Below are 21518 nucleotides of genomic sequence, written 5' to 3'. Positions count from 1 at the left end.
AAAAGTGTTGCTATTGGGATATGATGTCACAAAATAGCCAACAGCTCTTGATAAGGTTCTGAATGAGAAATAATCTTCCCTGAATTCCCATGGTAGATGCATTCCTGGAAAAAATCAGTGGGTTATTATAACTGCACAAAGAATATTTTGTGTTTCTATGTAAAATGAGGTTGGCACTAGGGTCACATAAACAGGTTTTTTCATCTTCAAAATGTCCAGCAAGACATTAAAAAAACTTTTTTTTTTTTTTTTGGTGAGGAAGATTGGCCCTAAGCTAACATCTGTTGCCAATCCTCTTCTTCTTGCTTGAGGAAGATTGTCACTGAGCCAACATCTGTGCCAATCTTCCTCTACTTTGTATGTGGGATGCTGCCACAGCATGGCTTGATGAGTGGTGTGTAGGTCCACGCTCAGAATCCGAACCCACAAATCCCAGGCAGCTGAATTGGAGCATGTGAACTTAACCACCGTGCCACCAGGCTGGCCCCCCAAAAAACTTTTAAAATTGAAGTAAAACTCCTAAAACATAAATACCATTAACCATTTTAAAGTGTATAATTCAATGACATTTACTACTTTCACGATGTTGGGCAACCATCACCTCTGTCTAGTTCCAAGACATTTGCCCACCCCAAACGGAAACCTGTACCCGTTAAGCAGTTATTCCTCATTTCCTTCTCCCCCAGGCTCCTGGGAACTACTTGGTCTGCTTTTTGTCTCTACAGATTTATTTATTCTGGAAGTTTCATATAATGAATTCATACAACAGGTGACCTTTTGTGTCTGGCTTCTTTCACTTAGCATATAGTGTTTTTGAGGTTCGTCCATACTGTAGCATGTATCAGTTCTTCATTTCTTTTTATGGCTCAATAATATTCCATTGTAGGCGTATATTACTACAGGGGAAAACAGTGTTTCCTCAAAAAGTTAGACATAGAATTACCATATGACCCAGCAATTCTACTCCTAAGTATATACCCCAAAGAATTCAAAACAGGTATTTAAGCAAATACTTGTACACAAATGTTCATAGCATCATTCACAACTGTGGGACATTTTGAAAGTCATGCAAGATGTTGACACTTGCTAGGTGTGAAGGATTATGCAATATATGATGCCCAGCATCCTTGGCTTTCATCCACTCGATGCCAGTAGGCCTCTCCAATCATTTCAAAACCCAAAAACACTTCTATAAGTTTTCCAGAAGTTCCCGAGTCTTCGCCACTGCCACTGAGAACCACTGATGGGACCAATGCTCCACAAATGGAGAGAGTGGGGGCTGGAGAAGGTTATTCACGAGTGAGTTGGAGCCAGGATTAGAACTTGCCTCTCTCCAACCCCAGCTAATGCTCTTTCTATGCTGAACCTCCATCCATCCCACAGAACTTTGAGGGCGGGAAGAAAACGTGGAAGGTCCCCAGTCTTGAAGTATGGACCTGGTTTCCTCCCCACAACCTGGTGCCCACCACCAACGGGAGAGAATGGAAACTCCCTCACTACAAAGTAAGCTGCTCCCAGGAGAACATAATCTCTTAATTTTATATAAGCCTCCTGAGAACAGGGACTTAGTGTCTTGATTGCCTCTGAATTCCCTGTGCCTAGGAAAGTGCCTGGCACGTGGTGGTTTTAACACATATTTGTTGAATGAATGAATGGATGAATAGTGTGTGGTCCTGTGGCCCAAAGATTCTCTTTCCCCTCCCTGGGATGGAGCAGAGGCCAAGCTGCCGCTAGTGTGAACATATATGTTGAGGATAACTTTAGGCTCCATTCATTTGTGTGTCCCTGTGATTCAACACAGGGCCTGGCACACAGCAGGTAATGCACGCATTGAATCAATACAAGCTTTCTGCACATTCAACTTCTGTGCTTTATGAGTCTGGTCTGAGACATGGTGGATGATGAGAGGAAGAGAGAGGAGTGGGAGAGGCAATGGGACTTGTGACCTTCCTCTCTCAGCATGTGGAGTGGGAAGAAGAGAGGGCTTTGTGTCACACAGATTGTAACCGAAAGTTCGGTCTGTGAACCCAACGCCAATCCGAATAACGAGCACAGAGTCTTGAGTGGAAGAGGAAAGGTTTTTACTATGCCAAGCACAGGGAGCAAAGCAAGGGCTCATGCCTCAAAAATTGCTAGCTCCCCGATGAGGAATGGGTAGGGATTTTTATTTGGGGTTTCGGGTAGGGGAGGGGGGAACATGTAGCTGTGCAGCTCGGTGCTTCCCCACCAGCCTGCGTTTGGCCTTGAGAGGCTGCTTGCAGCAAGGCGGGGGGAGGGTGAGATAGGAGGATGGCAGGCGGGCGTCCTTCGCCGTTGTCTCGTCTTCTTGTTTGAGGCGGGTTCGAGCGCTGGGAGTCGAGGAGTTGAGGTCTGGGAAGCCTCCGCTCCTTGATACTCTTGAGACAGCGGCTTTCCTGGCAAACTCAGGGACACATGATTAGCTAAACTTTAGTGTGCCTGCAACTCCAGGCCACCTGGGCTTTTAACAATTTGTAACTCCCATTTAGTTGTAAAGCTCAAAGAGTCCAAGTTTAAAGAAACAGGTATTTGCATGTGAGTGGAGCTAGAGAAGCAGGAAAGGGGGTGGTGGGTTTTAGTTTTAACCCCACGTACGCTGGGTTCAATGTGGGGAACTGATATCAGGGCTGATGTTAAGAGCATGTAACAGCCACATTCGTTTTCAATGTCTTTCGTCAAGCCCCAAACCACTTCCTTATTGACAAGTTACCGCTTCTTTTCTGTTGGTCACAGAGTAAACGGATGTCTTCCTTTTGGGAAATATCCAGGTCCTAGGAGAAATGTGAGACACACTCTGGTCTTAAATCTGACACCGTCACAGGTCATTTCTAGGGTGGCGAGGTCTTGGATGTTCCGGCTGGGGAATTTCCCCAGCTTCTACTTCAGATTCAGACCTTTGTTGCCATTGCCTCTAGACTCCCATTACCCCGTCCCTGGGTTCCCCAAATTTCCTTTGTATTGATTTCTTCTCTGAGGGGAACCACCTTTCTCAGTTTCCCCAGAATTGAAGAGAAGAATCAAGTGGACAGACAGCAAAAATTCAAGCCAAGGGAAGCTTAAGAAGGCGGGAGTTAACACCCAGCTCTCTCTTGACCACTGCATGTGCTGACACTTCCATTTTTCCATTCCTTCTCAGCCTCTCTTTGCCCCATCTCTGCACGTGTTTTGTTTTGTTTTTTCTTCCTTCCACACATCCTGCTGCCCCTACCATAGCTGCGTCTAGTCAGTCTCCTGCTTCCGGCCTTGGGGCTCTTCGCCTCAGGAAAAGGAAAACTATGAAGGACAGGAGACGAACAGATGACCACCGGTGGCCTCTTCCTGGGTTCTTTCACTAAGTCATCCACTTATTCAGTGTCTCATTCATTCATTCAACTGTTTCTCTATGTCAGGTTTTGGGTTATGTGCTGGGGATACAGCAAAAAACCAAGTAGACACAGTTTGCAAATTTATAGAATTTACTATCCACATTTATTGAGACCTATTGACTACCAGTACTAATAGAAAACAAAATTGATACAAGTTTTCTCCCTCAAGGAGATCATAGTCTAACATGGAGACATACAAATCAATAGACAAAGAGGTAGGTAAAGTGAGGCACAGAGAGCGGCATCTAACACAGAAAGGAAGTCAGAGACCCCTTACTCTCCCCTTCGCCAACACCAATGGATGATGAGGCAGATGGTATTTGTGAGTGAAAGAGCGAGAGTTGATCACACAGAGGCGTGGGCGTGAGTCTAGAGCCAAGAGGAACCGGAGGTGAGGTACGGGGAGGGGCAGCCACCAGTCTTCCCCCTGTACCTGCTTCCCACCCTAGACCTTAGGAGACTGGCCTATGAGCATAGTCAAGGCAGACCCTCGAGAGCAGAGAACCCACTAGCAATGGAGTGGGGTGTCCTTAGTCAGTGTTGGGGGTCTTGAGTCATAGCAACGTCAGCTCTAGAGGAAACCTTCACCTTCTCCTGGTTCAACCCTTCCATTGTACAGTTGGGGAAATTGAGGCTTAGAGAGCTGCAGTGTCCTGACCAAGGTCACACAGTGAGTCAGTAACAAAGTCCCTAGAATCTAGAAGTAGATTAGATTGATAATCAACTGAACTGAGTAAGATCTTTCAAGACAAAATAAATAATCTGAGTTGGCAGAAGAACTGGTATCTTTCTGTGAGTTCCTGTGTGTGTGTGTGAGGCCGTTTTGTAATAATAATAATGGCTACCAGTATTACGTGCTTACTGCATGCTGGGCCTTGGGCCAGATGCTCATTTACTCCCATCAACAATTATAAGAAGGAAAAGTATGATTATACTAGCTTTATAAAAACTGACACTAGCAGAGTTCTCCTGGCTTGACTAAGCTCACACAGATGGTAAGTTGTGGCACCAAGATTTGAATCCAGATTGGGTTAACTCTAATGTTCATGCATTTGTCCACTACACTGTACTACATCTGTATGTCCTACTAACTTTTGTAGTCTTATAGGATATAGGAGATGATAGAGGCTGGATGGAGAAGATGGTCAGAACCTGGGATCTAGCTCAGGTCAGAAGGGGCATGGCCAAATAGAACAGGCTCCTGGGATTGGTTGGGAGTGACCAGATTCAGAGAAAGCACATCTCACACTTTGTGGCTAATTTACTGTGTGACTTTAGATGGGTCCCTCCCTGAGGGACTCTGTTTTCTCCTCTGTGAGACAGATTGGTCTAAATCTATTCTGAAGTATATTTTAGTGCAAACATTCTATGATTTTAAGATTAGAATCAATTGTAATTAGGTTCCAAATGATAGATATCTGGTGCCATTCCATCCTCCATGCACATTGATCACTACTCAACTACAATGATTTCTGGTGAGTTCTTCTGGAAGTTCAAGCCATTACCAATTGCTCAGTGACAGAGAACTCAGACTCTAAGATTGCATGCACGAAAGAGCTATTATTCAGAAGCAGATACTTAGACAATTACACCCCCCCCCCCAAACTTCATGAAGGTGTACACATGAGTTTATTGGAGAAGGACAGGGAAAAGGTAGCTCATGAGTCAGCAGGAAAGGAGTGAGAGTGCCTCTGGCCCACCACTCGTGGGAGGTTATAGTGAGAACCAGGAATTGAAGCCAAGGTCATTGCTACCCCAGTCATCTATCAAAAATGGCAGAAACCAGAATAGAAATATCAGTCTCCATTTCCTTTGTGAGAATTATAAAGCACAAGCTAAGTTAGTAAATCATGCTAATTTCCTTCACTTCCTTTCTCCACCATAACTTGTGTGTCTTCTTTTTGTAGTGAATGGACCTTGGTTAGCTGTCTGATTGGAGAGGACCTTAAAAATGAATTCACAGGGAAGCATCACTGACTGATAACTTGATTCCCACTTGCAAGAGGAAAAATAACACCAGACAAGATAGTTATTGTTAGGTGCTTGTTTTTGACCAGGACTAGGTCTCTTTTGATTTATTTTAAAATAAATAATGAGGCTGAACGTTCAAGACATGAAGGTGCTTAGAAATTGGTTAAAAAGTTGTTCTGCTTAATTTACTAGAAAAAGTAGCAGAAAAAAATACACATCATTTAGATTTACCAGATGGATTTATAGGTAAAAAAAATATATATAGAAATCCTGGAAGTAAAAAATAATTATTGACAAAATGGAGTCTAGACTGGGTGCAGTTGAAGGAAAAACTAGTGAATTGGAAGCTAGTACTGAGGAATTCACAGAGATGAAGAGAAAAATATGAGAGAAAGGTAAGACAAGGAGAATAAAAATAGAAGGTCTAATAAATTACTAGTGAAAGTTCCAGAAGGAATGGAGAGAATAGCAGAGAAGCAATATCCAAAGAGATAAAAGGAGGAAAATTTTCAGAATTAGATTAAGATGTGCATCTTCAGATTATAAGTGTGCATTTAGAGTTGAGCATAATAAATAAAAGACAAACGTGACAATAAGATTTCTGACTACTGCTACTAGCTTATGCTTTTATTGGAGGCAAATGGACCAGGAGTCAACTAACAAGAAATCTAAGCCTCATCAACAATGGCGGCTGATTGCTCATGTCAGTATGAGTGTCCTGCTGCCCCCTTATGAAGTGAATTTCTGAAAAGGTGCATACCCTCCTCCCCGAGAATGGCATCCTCTGCAGTACTTTCCTGAGATATGGCAACGGCAGGTGTTGGGCAAAGGAGAGGCTCCCAGAGAGCAGAACTGGGTCAGTCAGACTTCCTGAACAAGGAAGTCGCTTCACCCCCAGGCAGGAAATCCTCACATCCCTGTCTGACAGGATATGTAAAACTGTGTACTCTGGACCAGTGACCCCTGTGTATTGCTCCACATTTCTCTTTTGCACACATGAGTTTTCATTGCAGTTATTTGGTTCTCATTCTGCCATTTTATACTGGGTGTGCATTTGAAGTGGTTAAACTTATTTAAATTTATTAAGCTTACTTAATCTGTAAAGTCTATAAAAAACCTTATCTGGACTTAACTGAGGGAACTGCTTTCATCCAGATTCCAGGACTGGAGATGAATATAGTACCGGAAGCGATAGCCTGTCGTGTTCCTTTGGGCGAGAGATTGAGCGCACTTCATGTGAGCGCTGGTGGTTTGGAGAGCGTTGAACTGAGATTTATGCTTATGGAGACTTCAGTAGACAAGGGAGTAGACTTCAGAGGACATTGTTGCTTTTACCACGGGGCATCCTTTCATCCTTCTTCTGGTAGCTGTGTCCCGATTTCCTACAAAAAGAGAGTAGGAGAACCACTCTCTCTCCTACTGTCTAAAAATTACATTGCTTTTGAGGGCTTCACCCAGTGCTGAGCGCTGTGACCTTGGTTTAAGTTCATCAGTACATCCATTTCTCTGACTCCAATCATTGGTTCAAAGATTTAATTCTAGTCAATTCCAGTCACTTGAGTTACCCAGAAGAAGGGTTTAGGCTTTCTTACTGGACTTGAATGTGACAGCACGGGAGGAGATGCTGCAGCCGTATTACAACACGAGGAGAGAGGCTGACTTACAACAAAGGGGAGTGGAGTAGAATCTTCCGGGAACTATAATTTGAGACTTCAATCAAATTGCACCTTAAAATAACACCTGTTCTTCTTGGTTTATTCAGTTTCCTGAGCTAGTTAATCCTGCTTTTTCCTCTTTATGTGTGAATTTGATTTTTCTCGCAAGTGCACCTGGAACAAGTTCTGACACAGTCCTCTACCGGGCTCAGAAATTGAACGTGCACGCTGGTGGTCTGCTCATTCGAGGGACATCTCCCACGCTAATGTTCTCTCTTGCATCCTGTTCTGTGAGACCTCAGGGTCCTCCCTGGACAGGTAAACCATTATCATCACTCTAAGCCAGGACTTTGCGTGTCTGCCTGAGCTTCCTGACTGTGTAACACTAGCTCAGAAAAGTCCAGATGGTTCTGAAAGGGAAAGGAAGGAAAACGTAAGTCATGAGGCCTGGGATGGGCCATCACAGCAGATGCGTCGGCCCCCACTATAAAATCTAACAGCTTGGTGCCTTTGTGGTGATTCCCACCCTTGAAATCCTGGCATCTGAGGCTATGGAAGCGGCCGAGAATGGTAACGAGGTCGTGGAAGATGCTCTGGCTAGAGCACAGATAGTGCATTTCCTGTGGCCCCACAGCCCTGCAAGTTCAGTGGAGCACCTGCTTCTGCTGGTGGACTTTCTGAGCATCCGGAAGAATTTCCTTCACTCTTCCACTCTGTGGGTCTTCTCATCTGCCTATGTCTAACTCATCTTAAATCTTTGTTTTTCTCTCTCCCTCTATCTCATTGCTCTGTCCCTGATTCCAGATCTGCCCCTTCTCAGTCCTGATCACCCATGGGTTTTCTCTCTCTCTTTCTTTCACTGTCTTTGTCTGACTGTCTTTGTCGCTAACTCTCGGTCTCTGCTCATCTATTCTTGCATCTTTAATTCTGTTCTCTGACTTTCTGCCGTCTCTGCTACTCTCCGCTCTTCTGTTTCCCTCTGGCTCTGTGAGTCTTTGACCTTCCTTGCGTTGAAACCCCCGCCTGTGAGCTGTATCCTTTTCCTTGGGCGCCATCTCTCCTCTCGCCGGGTAACTGGCGGGTCTTCGTTCCTCCTTTCCCAGAGTTCTAAGGGTCCCAGTGCTTGGTCCTTCCCTTAGCTTTGAGGCCAGACATCAACTCCCTCTCACTCTGGGAAATACGTCTTCATGTTCAGAGTCAAGAACAGCAACTTAGCCTCAACTTTCCCCTGAATCTCTGGTCTTCCTTTTCAGAAGTTGTCTCCTTCTTCCTCGAGTCACCATGGCCTCGACTATCGGAGTGACTAGAATTGCTGGAGAAGCAGGAATATCACTGTCTTGTTTGTGGCTGCAAATATTGGCATCCTCTGACATTCCAGGCTTAGGTGATTAGATCCTGATCTGGCAAAGAGGGACCAGGAAGGCCAGAGCCTGAGATCACAGAATCTCAGTGCATGAAAGGTGGGGAACCATTTCCACGGATGGGGACACAAAGAAGAATCTGCACAGCCAGGCCTCTTTCTCTCCTGCCTTTGCAAACCTCAATCTGTCATTCTATGGGCAGTCAGTCAGTCAGCAAACCAATCACCCAGCCAGCCAGTTCTGTAGTCCCTGAGGCAGCCAGCCAGCTAGATAATCTCTAGTCCTGAGTGGTGGCCCATCCTACTTCCACAGATGCACAGACCCAGGCCTGGGTGTAAGGTGAGTGGAAGAGAAGATCTCCACCACTCCAAGTGGGGAAGTAGCTGCCTCTTAGAGTGCCCGATGCATGTTAGGGCTTCTGGTTTCTAGCCTGTGGCTTTGTTCTCTCCAGTTGAGGTGAAGCCTGGAGAGTTTTCAGTGATGCCTTCCCACGGAGGGAGTTCATCCTCCCAGACTTCTATGAAAAGGACAGTCAGGGCCAAGGATATTTCAGGTGCTGTGAGGAACCAAGTGGGGAAGCAACACACTCCCCCCACATATCAGGAGGAATGCTGTAAGGAAGAGGTCCAGGCTTAGGTCATCAAATCTCTTTTAACTGATGCCCCATGTGGTCTCAGTCTCTTGGCACCCCAGGCCCGTAGGCAGGGGGCTGCTGATCCCTTACCCCTCAGCAGAGCTCTGCTTATTCTCTGCCTTTCTCCATCACTCTTGATTGCCATTTGAGAGCCTCACAGGATCACCTGGGCAGCTACTTCCGGTGTCTCCAACCCTGGGTCTGGGAAGGAAGTCTTCTTGGAGGGACCAGAAGGAAGCAGCATGTAGTTGAATTCTGAAGACTTCAGTTTGAATCTCACTGCACCACTAACTTGCTAGATCATCTTGGACGAATGGGCTTCCTCCTTTGAGGTTTCTTATCCTTCTCTTTAAGATGGGATGTGAAAGCACTTGGTTCCCAGTGAGGTTCTGTGCATATGCATCGTGTCTATTTTTGGAATTATTCTCCAGGAAGGTTGGGCTCTCTAGGTCCTGGGTATGATGAAAGGGTGCTCCTTGGAGGCCAGAAGTGATGTTAGCAAGCCTAGGTCCTCCATCATCTTCCAGGCACCTGCTCTGTTTGGGCTACAGAGATGGCCTCACGGTGGTACTGTCTACTGACCTCAGGCCTGGACACACAGAACTCTCTAGCCATAGTAATCAATCAGTCATCTGCATGCCATGTCCGTCCAAGATCCTGCCACCTCCTGTCACGCTGCAAGGAGAGTTTCTCTGAGACTCATTTTTCTCACTTGTAAAGTGGGATGACATTAATATCTACCCAGTACCGTGTGAGGATGCAATGTGACAAAGCACGCAAAGCACGTAACACTGTGACTGGCTCAGTAAATGCTTTCCTAATGAATATTAATGATGGTGATTATAATTGCCCAAAGTAATGCAGCTCTTAAGTGATGTAGCCAGGATCAAAGCCAGGTCTGATTGATTTCCGAGTCTATAACGTTTGCAGGATTCAATCCTATAATCCAGGCGAAAGGAGTTGGATGCTAGCCATTTGGGGAAATGTTTTCCCAGGCTACTTCTAGCTCCTAGAGTTTACAAATTCAGTTTTTCTTTTCCCTGTTTTCTTTCACAGGTGGTCTTGCTTGCAGTTTCTAACGTCCAAACCTTGCTTGTCTTTCTGTCTTACTAGATCCCTAAGCATTTCCTCACGACACAGCACAGCCTCTGTTTCTTTAACCTCATGGTAAATGGATGTCTTCCCCTTGGGGGGACACTCTGCCTTTGAAAGAATAAGTTGTAGAATCCTGATCAATGCACCTAGCACCTTCTAGATGAGCATCGGTAGAAAGACACTTGAGATCTGCCATTGTTGGTTATTTCCTCCAGCTACTTCCTTGAAGGATGGACATTTTTCACCTTTGCCTAGCTTCTAATTTACCTGATAGCTCCCCACCCACTCACATTTGAGTCTAAAAGAACAGTGCGCCTTTCCCAGTTTTATTAGGAATATGATGAGTGTCTGGGGAAGAAATTCAAACCTTGTAAAATTCAAACTTTCCTGGGTGGGGAAATACCGAGAAGGAAGTCGTTAGGCCATCTGTTTGTCTCTGAGGTGTGGGAGACCTGGCTGTCACATCTGTCACCGACGGATCCCCACAGGTGACTGAGATGACCTGACCCTCCCCTCTTGCCTTCTCAGTCTGCTCTTTCCATCCAGTTCGGTGGAATTCTTCCCTGACACTCTCACCACCATGTCTGGCTACTTCTCCAGGCCTCCTGGCTTCTGCATCCCCATCTGCCTTCGGTCATTATGGAATATTTTGAGTGTTTTGTTCAAGGGAATATTTCAAGTTAAGTTATAAACGCAACTGGAAAAGTCAGAACACGAGCTGAGGCTCCTGGGATGTGTGTGGCCTAGGAGGAAGCCAGGTGACATAATTCCCTGGCATCACAGTTATCATCTTGGGACAGATGGAGGAACTGAGACACAAGAAAAGCAGTGGCTCCCTCATTCATGCAGAAATGAGCCACAAAAACCTGGTCTCTTGACTTTCAGACTCCAAAAGGGTTTTTGTTTTGTATTTGTTTTTGAGACTGAGAAATATAGTGAATTTTTAGCTAAGGGCAGAGATGCCATCTGCTATCAGTATGGGGAGATCTGAGGTGTATCTCCCTTAGACCCGGGCAGCTGGAGCTTCTGCCCTGGGCCTCACACCTCAGGGCTCTGTGCTTCAGAGCACATTCCTCAAAATTGTCTGTGCTTTCCTCTGCTGCCTGGGGCCAGCCAGGGCCAGCAGTCCCATTGGGGTCGAGCACCTCCAGCCTGGACTGAGACCTGCATGGGTCCTGATCCTCCTCTCTCCCTTTTTGGCTCTTTCCCACCCTCTACTCCTCTCCTCATCACTAGCATCCAGGGCAGCCACCTTACTGGACTGCAAGTCTGCAAAGCCAAGGGGCCCTTCCAATGGATTTTTTCCCCTTCTGGTTAACAAGTGCCCTCCCAGGTCAATCTTGAGCTGGGCAGGATGAGGAATGGACATTTGTTGTGTGAACAGACCTCTCCTCTCACTTTATCCATGAGCCCCTCCAGGACAAGCTACATAATTTGTGGGGTCCAGGGCAAACTGAAAATGTGGGGCCCTTCATTCAAAAGTAGGAAAAAAGTGCTATTAAAGGCACCGAAAATCTCCCAGCCAAACAAAAACCCCTACTTTCTCCTTTCTTCTGTGAGCTGTCATGGTGTTGTTTATTTGTCATTTACTGTTGCTTCCCCTCAGGCATGGAGATACTCACAGGGAGAGTGCACAGCCTCCCAGGCGCCCGGGTCCCATCCCACTACTCAGCATGTCCCTGGGCGAGACCACCAGCAGCCAGACCCCCCTTCCCGCTAGCTGCTCTGGAGGTCATCAACAAGGAATGACTTTTGAGACAGTAATTGGAAACCAGAATTGAGGGGCGGATAGTGGGTGATGCAGCTGCAGGAATAACGATGCAACTGGGATTAAACAAATGGTACTGGGAACTGCAGAGGGAAGAAGGTCGTACTCGTCAGGGTTCTCCAGAGAAATAGAACCCATGTATATATGAAAGATACATAGACAGGTAGGTAGAGGGAGGGAGGAAGAGAGAGAGAGAATGAATGAGAGACATATTTACTTTAAGGACTTGGCTCTTGCAATCCTGGGGCCTGGCAGGTACATAATCCACAGGGCAGGCTGTAAATTCAGGTAAGAGCTAGTGTTGCAATCTTGCACCTGAATTCTGCAGGGCAGCGGGCTGGAAAGTCAGGCAGGGTTCCTAGGTTTCAGTCTTAAGGAACCTCTGTCTTTACTCTCAAGGCCTTCAACTGATTGGATGAGGCCCACCCACATTGTGGGGGGTTATCTGCTTGATTCAACGTCTACTGATTTAAATGTTTAATCATATCTAAGAAATACCTTCACAGCAACGTCTAGATTGGTGTTTGGCCAAAGAACAGGGCACCAGAGCCTGGCCAGGTTGCTACATAAAATTATCCATCACAAATGTCTATGTTGTTTTAATACAAACAATAGAGAGCTATGACACTCTGTGTAATAACAAAGATGTCGCCTTTTCTTGTGCTGGGAGATCTGAAACTAGTCACATCAGACAATAAATAAAAGGAAGAGCTCGTTAACAGTGCCTGGATCCTAAGAGGAATCTTCACATGCTCTGGTTGGACAATAAGCAGATATGTTGGTACCTCTTCTCTACCATTATCCAAATCTTCATGGGTAAGTCACTATACCTCACGTGGGCCCATGAGTTTTGTAACATTTTTTAATCAAATTGTTTAAATAGACAGAAACCCCACAAAAAATATTTGCCCAGGCCCCCCACACCACACCATAGGAGCAGGAGGGGTCCACATCCAAGGACTGGGGCTGTAGTTGGAGCCTGACAGTTTTCTTGTGTGCCTAACATACAGTGTCTCCGACTGTAATAAGAACAACATTGAGGACCAGTCCAGGTAGCTTAGTGGTTAAGTTCAGTGCGCTCTGCTTTGGCGGCTCAGGTTTGGTTCCCGGGCATGGACCTACACAACTCAACTGTCAGTGGCCGTGCTGTGGTGGCTGCTCACATACAAAATAGAGGAATATTGGCAACAGATGTTAGCTCAGGGCTAACTTTCCTCAGCAAAAAAAGAGAAAGATTGGCAACAGATATTAGCTCAGGGCTAACCTTCCTCAGCAAAACAAAAAAAGAGAATGACGTCCACTCTCCTGAGTGGACCAGACACTGAGCTGCAGGCTTGCCAAATACTCCTCACAACAATCATGGGACATCAGAGAAACCAATATCCCATCTTATAGCTGAGGACACTGAGGCTCAGAGAGGGTCAGTGATTTTCTTCCAACCAGGTAACTCTGACTCCAAGTTTAGGTTCTTAATAATCACACGATACGGGCTCCATGTATCTTCTTAACTGTAGCCTCAGGACCCAGCACAATGCCTGGCACGCAGAAAGAATTCATTAAATAATTTTTGTGTGAATGGATCGAATGACTGAATGAATCTCCAGTATTCAGCAGAAGGCAGTAAATGGTGTGTGAAGTCGGCTTAGTGAATTAATTTCCAGTTCAGATCGACTTAGGAAGGGAAGTGTCCACCACCAAACAGACTCGGGACCGGTATTGGAGTAACCAGTTTTAGAAGAGCACATCCTGGTGGTGTGTAATTAACTCGCTATGCAACCTTGGGCTTGTACCTTCTCCAGAGGGCCTCAGCTTCTTGCTGCAAGCCATTTGGTCCAGATCAGGAGTCAGCAAACACTTTCTGTGAAGGACCAGAGAGCCAATATTTTAGGCTTCCAGTAAATAATTTTGATCTCTGACACAACTATGAGACTCTGCTGTTGTAGTGGGAAAGTAAGTAAACGTAGACAATACATGAACAAATGAATGTACGCCACGTTCCAATAAAACTTCTTTAGAAAAGTAGGCAGTTGTCTGGATTTGGTCCAGAGGCTGTAGTTGGTTTACTTCTGGTCTAAATGGCCTCTGAGACCCCTTTTAATCCTAACAGTCTATGAGTTAAAGAATTAGAACCAATTGTGTGAAGGATGGAAATGATCATACATGTCATTACCCTCCTATGGTGCCCATGGCAGACATTGCTAATTGAGCACAGGGTTCTTTTCTGATGAGAAAGGAGTTGGCCTTATCAATCAATCACAGATAGAGAGCTCTAGCTGTAGCATTCTCTCTTTCCCTCTTTAAGAAGCAAATTATTTGGAAAACTCCAGATACTCTCTTGAATGTGACATTGAAGAAAATAGGAAGAAACAGAGAGTGGGGGCTGTGGCAGCTTCTCCTATGCTCATCCCTGTGTGAGAAGAGTCCAGTTGTCCCCTAGGTCGTGTAAGTGGGAACCAAAATCCGGAATCTAAGCCACGCTGTTGAGCTGACAGTGATATTGCCCATTGGTGGAAGGCAGACCCTCCATCTTTCTCTTTCTTGCCCTCCTGAGTGCTCCAGCCAGGAGTGAAAGCACCTGGCTCCTACTCATTATCCAGTCATGCTAACTTCCTTCCTTTTCTTTTCCCGCCAAAATGTAGACCATTGAGTGACTTCGTAGAGGGATCTGCTGCCAGCTGGCTGTCTGGTTGGAGAAAACTTTACAAATTAGTTCATGGGGAGCTGTCACTACTTGATAATGCATGACTCTTTCATGTCTATTTGAGTTTTTACAAATCTTCACTTTGAGGAATGAATGGGGAAATCCCAAACATCAAGAAGTCACATGATATTGAGGCAAGAGCTTGGGCTTTGCAGTTGGACAAGTTTGGGTTGAATTCTAGAGAAAATAACGCTCTTGATAATTAGAAGCAATCTAGGCAGATTGTATAGCACATAGAATAGGTTTACTATATAACAGCCGTAATTTTTTTACCTGTAGGGGATTTTGGGATGGAAAGCATCCCTCTAATGTCTCAGATTATACACTATAGTCATGTGCCACATAACTGATGTTTTGGTCAACAATGGACCAGATATATAGCAGTGTCCCATAAGATCAGCACCATATAGCCTAGGTGTGTAGTAGGCTCTACCATCCAGGTTTGTGTAAGTACACTCTATGATGTTTGCACAACCACGAAATCACCTAACAATGCATTTCTCAGAACGCATCCCCGTCAGTAAGTAACGCATGACCGTGCAACTAAATGTTGATTACAGTGACCGGTGAGCTGCCTTGCCACTTCAGCAGCCAACCCCTTCCAGCAATTGCATGAGCAATCAGTAGAGAATTTCACAATGCCCGAGAGTCCGGGAATGTGAGAACTGGGGGTGCATTGCCCAAGTTCTCAGATGAGAGGCCACATCTTCCGTTTCAGCTCCAGATATAAATAGCATCTGCAGTGACCCCTTCTCCCCGCCTAACCTAGAAGGCTAATGGGCCTGGGGCCCCCACCATGTTTAGGGTTCTGATGGACACCTGAGATAGCCTCCTTATCAGCCTGCTGACATCTTCCAGGCCAGCCTCTTCTATTCCTTCCCTGGCAGTTATTCTGTTATCTCACAGTCTTGCCTGGGATGGGAAAGAGCAGCTGTCTCCGTGGCATCGGGACTGCAGGTCTCTCACTGAGCTGCTTGTGCAATTGCAGCTGGGAGGGGCCAAGGAAATTCTGGTAGGGCCACACCCACTAGCGAAAATATAAATAGTGAGGTTTGGCATTGGCCGTTAGAACTACCTCTGTTCTCACCATGAAGTCCAGCAGCCTCTTCCCCCTCGTGCTTCTTGCCCTGGGAACCCTGGCACCTTGGACTGTGGAAGGTGCTAGAAATGGTGAGTTGGAGTCACCCTCATACAATCACGGCTGCAGGGTCAGAGATGGGGGCTCCTGGTGGTGTGGGGATAGCCCCTTCTCTAGGCTCTGCTCTCTCAGCTTAGTTTCAGGAGACCTCCCTGAGGGTGGGTTCGTGTCCAGCTGGGCTCCAAGGTCTCTGTGAGGGCCTCTGAGCATCGCTTCTGTTACTCAGCCACTCTGTCAGCCCAGGCCTCTCTCCCTCTCCGTTCTTACCTCCTCGCTCCCCCGTCACCCTGTCTGTGACTCTGTCATCTGAGTCTCTGGTCCTCCTGTGTCTCTCTCTGTTTCTGTCCTTTAGTTTTCCTGCCTCTGGCTGTAGTTCTCAACCTGTCACGTTGCTTCCATTCGTCTTTGTTCAGTTCTCTCCGTCTCCGTCACTCCCAGACCGCCTCCCTGCCTTTGTGGAGTCTTGTCTTCCCGTGGGGCAGGAAGCTTTGGCTGGGAGCCCTATGCCTTTCTCCAGAGTCTGTGACTTCTCCTGCCCATGCCTGTGGTTTAATCAAGCCTGTCCCTCTCCATGGAGGTCAGACAGGCATTTCCCTTCATACTATGTGGACAGTGACCTGGGGGAGGGTCTCTCCTGGAAAGTGGTGCTTTGTCCCCAAGTCGTGATGGCCTCTCAGCACCCAACCCCTTCCTGAACTCTTGACCTTTTCTTCAAAAGCTTCAAAAGCTGGAGCCTGCCCTCCTCGAAGGCTTGCCCAGTGCTTTAGATATGAGAAGGCTGAGTGCCAGAGTGACTGGCAGTGTCAAGGGGAGAAGAAATGTTGCCGGGATACTTGTGGAATCAAATGCCTGGACCCCATTGCCATCTCGAAGCCAGGTGAGGAGGTGGGAGAGCAGATGGGGAGGAGTGAGCCTAGAACACAGTCTCCACAGGGACGGGAGTGGGGGATGGGGTCCTGCCAGGCCTCCCCCTCTCCAAGAATTATTGAGCCAAGTTTGTCTGCTGGTCAGGGAGTCACATTGCCCTAGATAGGAAGTCACTCACCTGGCTGGTGAAGAAGCCAGTCTATCAGGAGGTCAGTTTGTCAGGGAATAGTCATCTGGTCATTAGATAATCAGGCAGTTGGCAACCACCCATCCAATGAGCTGGACAACTGGTCACATGCTTTGCCTGGGGGCCTGGCGTTAGAGGAGAGCCAGATCCTACCTTCAGGAGATACATAGGCCTCAGGAAGGAAGTGACGGTCATGGAGATGGGGAGGAGGTGACTCTGCTTGCTCAGGCTGGGGCTGGGGCTGGGTCCCAAAAGCAGGGGAGTGGTGTGGAAGGTACAAGGCCTCTGACCTGTGACTCTACTCTCACCAGTTGAGAAGAAGCCTGGGAACTGTCCAGTGCCTCCTGGCCAATGTCTGATGCTTGACCCCCCCAATCACTGTGAGACAGATGGCCAGTGCCAGGGTCACCTCAAGTGCTGCACAGGCATGTGTGGGAAAGCCTGCATTTCCCCTGTGAAAGGTAAGGAGGGGCTGGGGCAGACTGACCTCCCGGCCTCTGGCCTCTCAGTCCCAACCCTCTGGATTGAGCAGGAGGCTCATACGAGCAGGGGGCTCCTGATCCCCACTCCAAGTGGAGCCTCTGCCTGATCCCCTTGTCTTTCAAGAGCACTGTTCCCCAAGCCTCAGGGCAAGGATTTCCACAGGATCATTCCTAGATTTGATTCTATCCCAGCCTCTTCGGGTGGGGGCCCTTGGCAAGTGACTCTTTGAGTCTCAGTTTCCTTATCCGTAAAAGGGACCCAGTGACCTTGGAAGTGCTCTGTAAAGCACCTGCACGCTAAGCATTTATTATTAAGGTTGTTTCCAGCATGCTGTCTCTGGTCAAAGCCCAAAGGATCAGTGGATTTTGAGAATTTTCTAGCTCAATGCTCTGAGTTTAGAGTTTTACAGTAAAATTGAGACTTGAACTCAGTCTCCTGATACGAAGACTCTTTCAACTACACCATCGCCTTACTGTTTTCTCTATCTCAGGGGAAGAATCTGGAGATGATTTCGCTGGTTCCTATATTGAAGCGCTGATCTGATTTTCTCTCACAGCCTGATTTCCGCAGTTTGGAAAAGGCTCTGGATCCTCTGTGTGGTCTTGGAATTCCCTTTCTGCTCCCAGGCTTGGATCCCTGGGGGACTTCATGGTGAAGATGTGGTTCTACCATCAATACCTCCTTTGGGGAAAGCTTGGCACACAGCAGGCTTTCAGGAAATGCCTGTTGATTGGTGAATAAATAAGTGAGCATATCTCTCTCTGTACAGCCTGCTTCTGTGGTTCACCGGGGGGTCCGAGTTGGGTGGGAGGTGATGAGGGAATGTCTGGACGTGAGGCATCCCTCCTACAGATGTGGAGAGGAAGGAAGAGGCTTAGGGGCTGGACAGACACGAATTTACATCGTGAGTCTGAAAAAACTGGCTCTGTGATTTTGAACAAGTGATTTGTCTCCTAAATCTCAATTTCTCTATCTGCAAAGTGGCAATAAATATCACCTTCTTACAGTGTTTGGAGCTTTGAGGTGTGCAATGTATGTGAAATAAATAGCAATCTCATTGGACCACAGCAGGTTCTCCAAGAATGCCTTCCATGGTGATTTTGAGCCTCTTTCATTTCTTGTCTCTCTCAAAACACTATTTCTTCTATCTTAATATAAATGTTGAATAGCACGACATACACCACTTATCAACCCAGCAGGAGGACTCTAAGCACTTCCGTCCATTGCTTTTTGGTGGCAATCTCCAAGGAAAGCACAATGCAGCCAAGCGCTGGATGCAACAATGCTTTATTCACACAGAGAAGAAAGCTTCCATGGTGGGCCTCAATCTCCCATGGTCAGGGAGTCTCTCCCGGCAGCAGATGCAGGGCAATTTACCTACATGCATCCCTCTCATGCGGCAGCAGAAACACTCCATCCCCTCCCCACAAAGGGCAGGTACAATAGTGGGGTTGGCCAGATGCCATATGGTGTACAACCACGCAGAACAAAGGAGCTTACATTGAGCTTGAAACGGGGAAAGATCTTCCCACACAAGGTGATAAGCCAGGCACACGTCTTGCGGGCTCTTTTTCTCTTGGTAAGCAAGTATTTCAAGTCCAAGCCCCATTCTTGTGTAACCGAGTGGGGGATGCATGCATGAGACTGCCTTTCCCAACAATGAGAATATTGTCATGGTGGGTTATGGTTGTGACATGCTGTTGCCCACTGCTACGTGAGGGTGATGTCGTTCTTGACTCCACGGAGCAGGAAGATACCAAGAGCCGGACTCCTAGAGCCAGGGACAAGCAGGGCATCTCGCTCCACATTTCTTTGTGTTCTACAGACTCTCACGGAAGTAGAGAACTTGATTAGAAAGTGATTAAAAAAAGACAAAACAAAATTGTAATGCAATAATTTCCCGGAAAATGTCACTGGTCTAAGAAAATATTCCATACTAATTTCAACCAATGTTCCAAGAGCAGCAACTGGATATATTACATTAACCATTTCAGAGAAGAGGAAAAAGAGGAGGAACCATTTTATTCACTTTATGAGTGTAGTAGCCACCCTTCAAGATGGCTCCCTAGGACCCTCACCTCTTGGCATTCACACCCGTGTGTAGACCTCTCTGACATTGTCGCAGTTGGTCTGTGTGACCAATGAAATATTGCAGAGTGATAGATAGTTATGTTCTCATGAGATTAGATGATAAAAAGATAGTGGCTTCCATTTTGGAAGTGCATGCTCTGTCTCCCATCATTTGCTCTGGTAGAACTCAGCTGCCATGTCGCGAGGACACTCAGCCAGCTGTGGAGCGGCCCATAGGGTGAGGAGCTAACATCTCTGGCAAGAGCCTGTGAAGAATGGAGGCCTACCAACAAACACACAAATGAGCTTGGAAGTAGATTTTTCAGTCCCCGTCTAGTGTGGAAATGACCAAAGTCCCAGCAGACAGCTTGATTATAATCTTGTGAGAGACCCGGAGCCAGAACCACCCAGCTCAACTGCTTCTGAATTCCTGACCCTCAAACTGTGAGACGATGTTTATGGTTTTAAGATGCTTAGTTTTGGGGCAATTTGTTATGCAGCAATAGGTAACTAATTCAACGAAGTTAGCAAAAATTTGGTATTACAACCAAATATGGACAGTAGAAGAAAAGATAATTACAAGCCAATGTTGTCTTCTCTGACCAAAGCTGGGAACATCCTCAATAAAATGCTAAAAATTGGAATTCATGAGGGTTTAAAATGCTTTCATGAAAGTTCAATGTGAACTCTTTATTAAAATTAAGAATAGAAAGGATAGAAATTAATCCAAAAATAAAAAGGAAAGCTACCTGAAACTCTAGCAAAACATACATTAAGTTGAATTTTCAGAGGTATGGTCACTAAAGTCAGGAACAGAACAAGGACCACTGCTATTTTTCAGCAGCGTATGAGATCTACAAAACTATCCAATAAGACGAGATAAAGGGATAAAGCTTTTCTACACATTATCTCTAACCAATTAGAAATAATGAAGTAGACACAAACAGTCAAAGAAACGAACCTTACAATATACCTAGAAATGAACCTAAAACTCTGCCAGACCTTTCTGGAAGAAAAAAACCCAGAATTTTATTGAAGGTCTAAAACAAGGACTGAATCAAGAGAGAAATAATGTTTATGTTTGGGAAGATCCGTAAGGTAAAGATTGCAGCTCTTTAAAAAATTATTTATAAACTCAACGTAATTGTAATAAAAACTCCAACATGGTTTTTAAAGACAACTTGACAAAGCGATCCTACATTTAATTATTGTTATAAAGGTTGAAGAAGAACCAAGAACATTTTTAGAAAGTACAAGAATGGAACCTAGCCAGACCAGGTATTAAAACATTATTAATTATATTAATTACTAATTGTAACAATTGATGTAGTATGATGTTTGCACTGGAGTAAACAAATAGTCTACTGGAATAGAAAAGAATGTCTAAAAGGAAACCTGCGCATTTGTGGAAATTTGTTACCTAAAAGGGAGGAATTTTTACAACTAGATAGGGCAAAGTTCAAACTCATAATGAAGGCAATAGGCTTTTTTTTTGTTTTAAGTTCACACAGACAACTTTTATTGAGTTGAACAGTAATCTTTAACATAGTGTATTAGTCAAGGTTTTCCAGAGAAACAGAACCAGGAGATTCAGTAGGATATATCTTTATATTTATTGTGAGGAATTGGCTCATGCAGTTCTGGAAGCCGAGAAGTCCCTTAATCTGCTGGCTGCAAGCTGGAGATGGAGGAAAGTCAGTGGCTTTAATGCAGTTCAAGTTGGAACGTCTAACAAGCAGGGGAGTTGGTGGAGTAAATTCCAGTCCAGGGGCGGGAGAAAACGAGGTGAGATGCCTCAGCTTAAGCCGTGAGGCAGGAAAAAAGGCGCGAGCTCCTCCTTCCTCCGTCTTTTGTTCTTTTTGGGCCCACCCTCCACACATTGGTTGATGCCCACCCACAATGGAGAGACCAATCTGCTTTACTGAGCCCACAGAGTCAAATGCTAATCTCATCCAGAAACATCCTCACAGACACACCCAGAGACAATGCTTAACCTGAGCATTCCATAGCCAGTCAAGCTGACGCATAAAATCACCACCACAAGCTTACCCATTGTCAACTTGGTACCCATATATATCTTTTAAAATCATACTTAATAGCCAAGTAAAGACAACACAAGGTCATAATTCTGCCAAACATGATACAATTACCCTGCATACAATCCAAACACACTAACTCCTTCCCCAGAAGAGGAGGTAAAATCCT

General features: G+C 45.8%; 1 protein-coding gene across 2 annotated transcripts; it reads left to right on the top strand.

Annotated features, from left to right (window-relative positions):
• The first annotated feature begins 15322 nt into the window (after positions 1-15322).
• On the top strand, positions 15323-17997 carry LOC103557210 (antileukoproteinase). Of its 2 annotated transcripts, none has more exons than XM_008529623.2 (4): positions 15323-15738; positions 16425-16583; positions 17072-17221; positions 17734-17997. In XM_008529623.2, exons 1-4 carry the CDS (start codon positions 15657-15659, stop codon positions 17784-17786), a joined length of 444 nt encoding a protein of 147 aa, XP_008527845.1. In that variant the 5' UTR covers positions 15323-15656; the 3' UTR covers positions 17787-17997. The 2 variants fall into 2 exon arrangements, with proteins under 2 accessions (XP_008527845.1, XP_008527846.1); XM_008529624.2 differs by having other exon boundaries at positions 15581-15738; positions 17800-17997.
• Positions 17998-21518: the final 3521 nt, after the last annotated feature.

This window comes from Equus przewalskii, chromosome 21, assembly GCF_037783145.1.
Source record: "Equus przewalskii isolate Varuska chromosome 21, EquPr2, whole genome shotgun sequence".
Lineage (NCBI taxonomy): Eukaryota > Metazoa > Chordata > Mammalia > Perissodactyla > Equidae > Equus > Equus przewalskii.
This window is presented reverse-complemented; position numbering and strand designations above follow the sequence as displayed.

Excerpts from the sequence above, each read along its gene's own strand:
- LOC103557210 (XM_008529623.2), top strand. The coding sequence starts at position 15,657 with ATGAAGTCCAGCAGCCTCTTCCCCCTCGTGCTTCTTGCCCTGGGAACC. Across the intron at positions 15,739-16,424 it reads TGTGGAAGGTGCTAGAAATG|CTTCAAAAGCTGGAGCCTGC; the intron begins GTGAGTTGGAGT and ends TTTCTTCAAAAG. Across the intron at positions 17,222-17,733 it reads CTGCATTTCCCCTGTGAAAG|GGGAAGAATCTGGAGATGAT; the intron begins GTAAGGAGGGGC and ends TCTCTATCTCAG.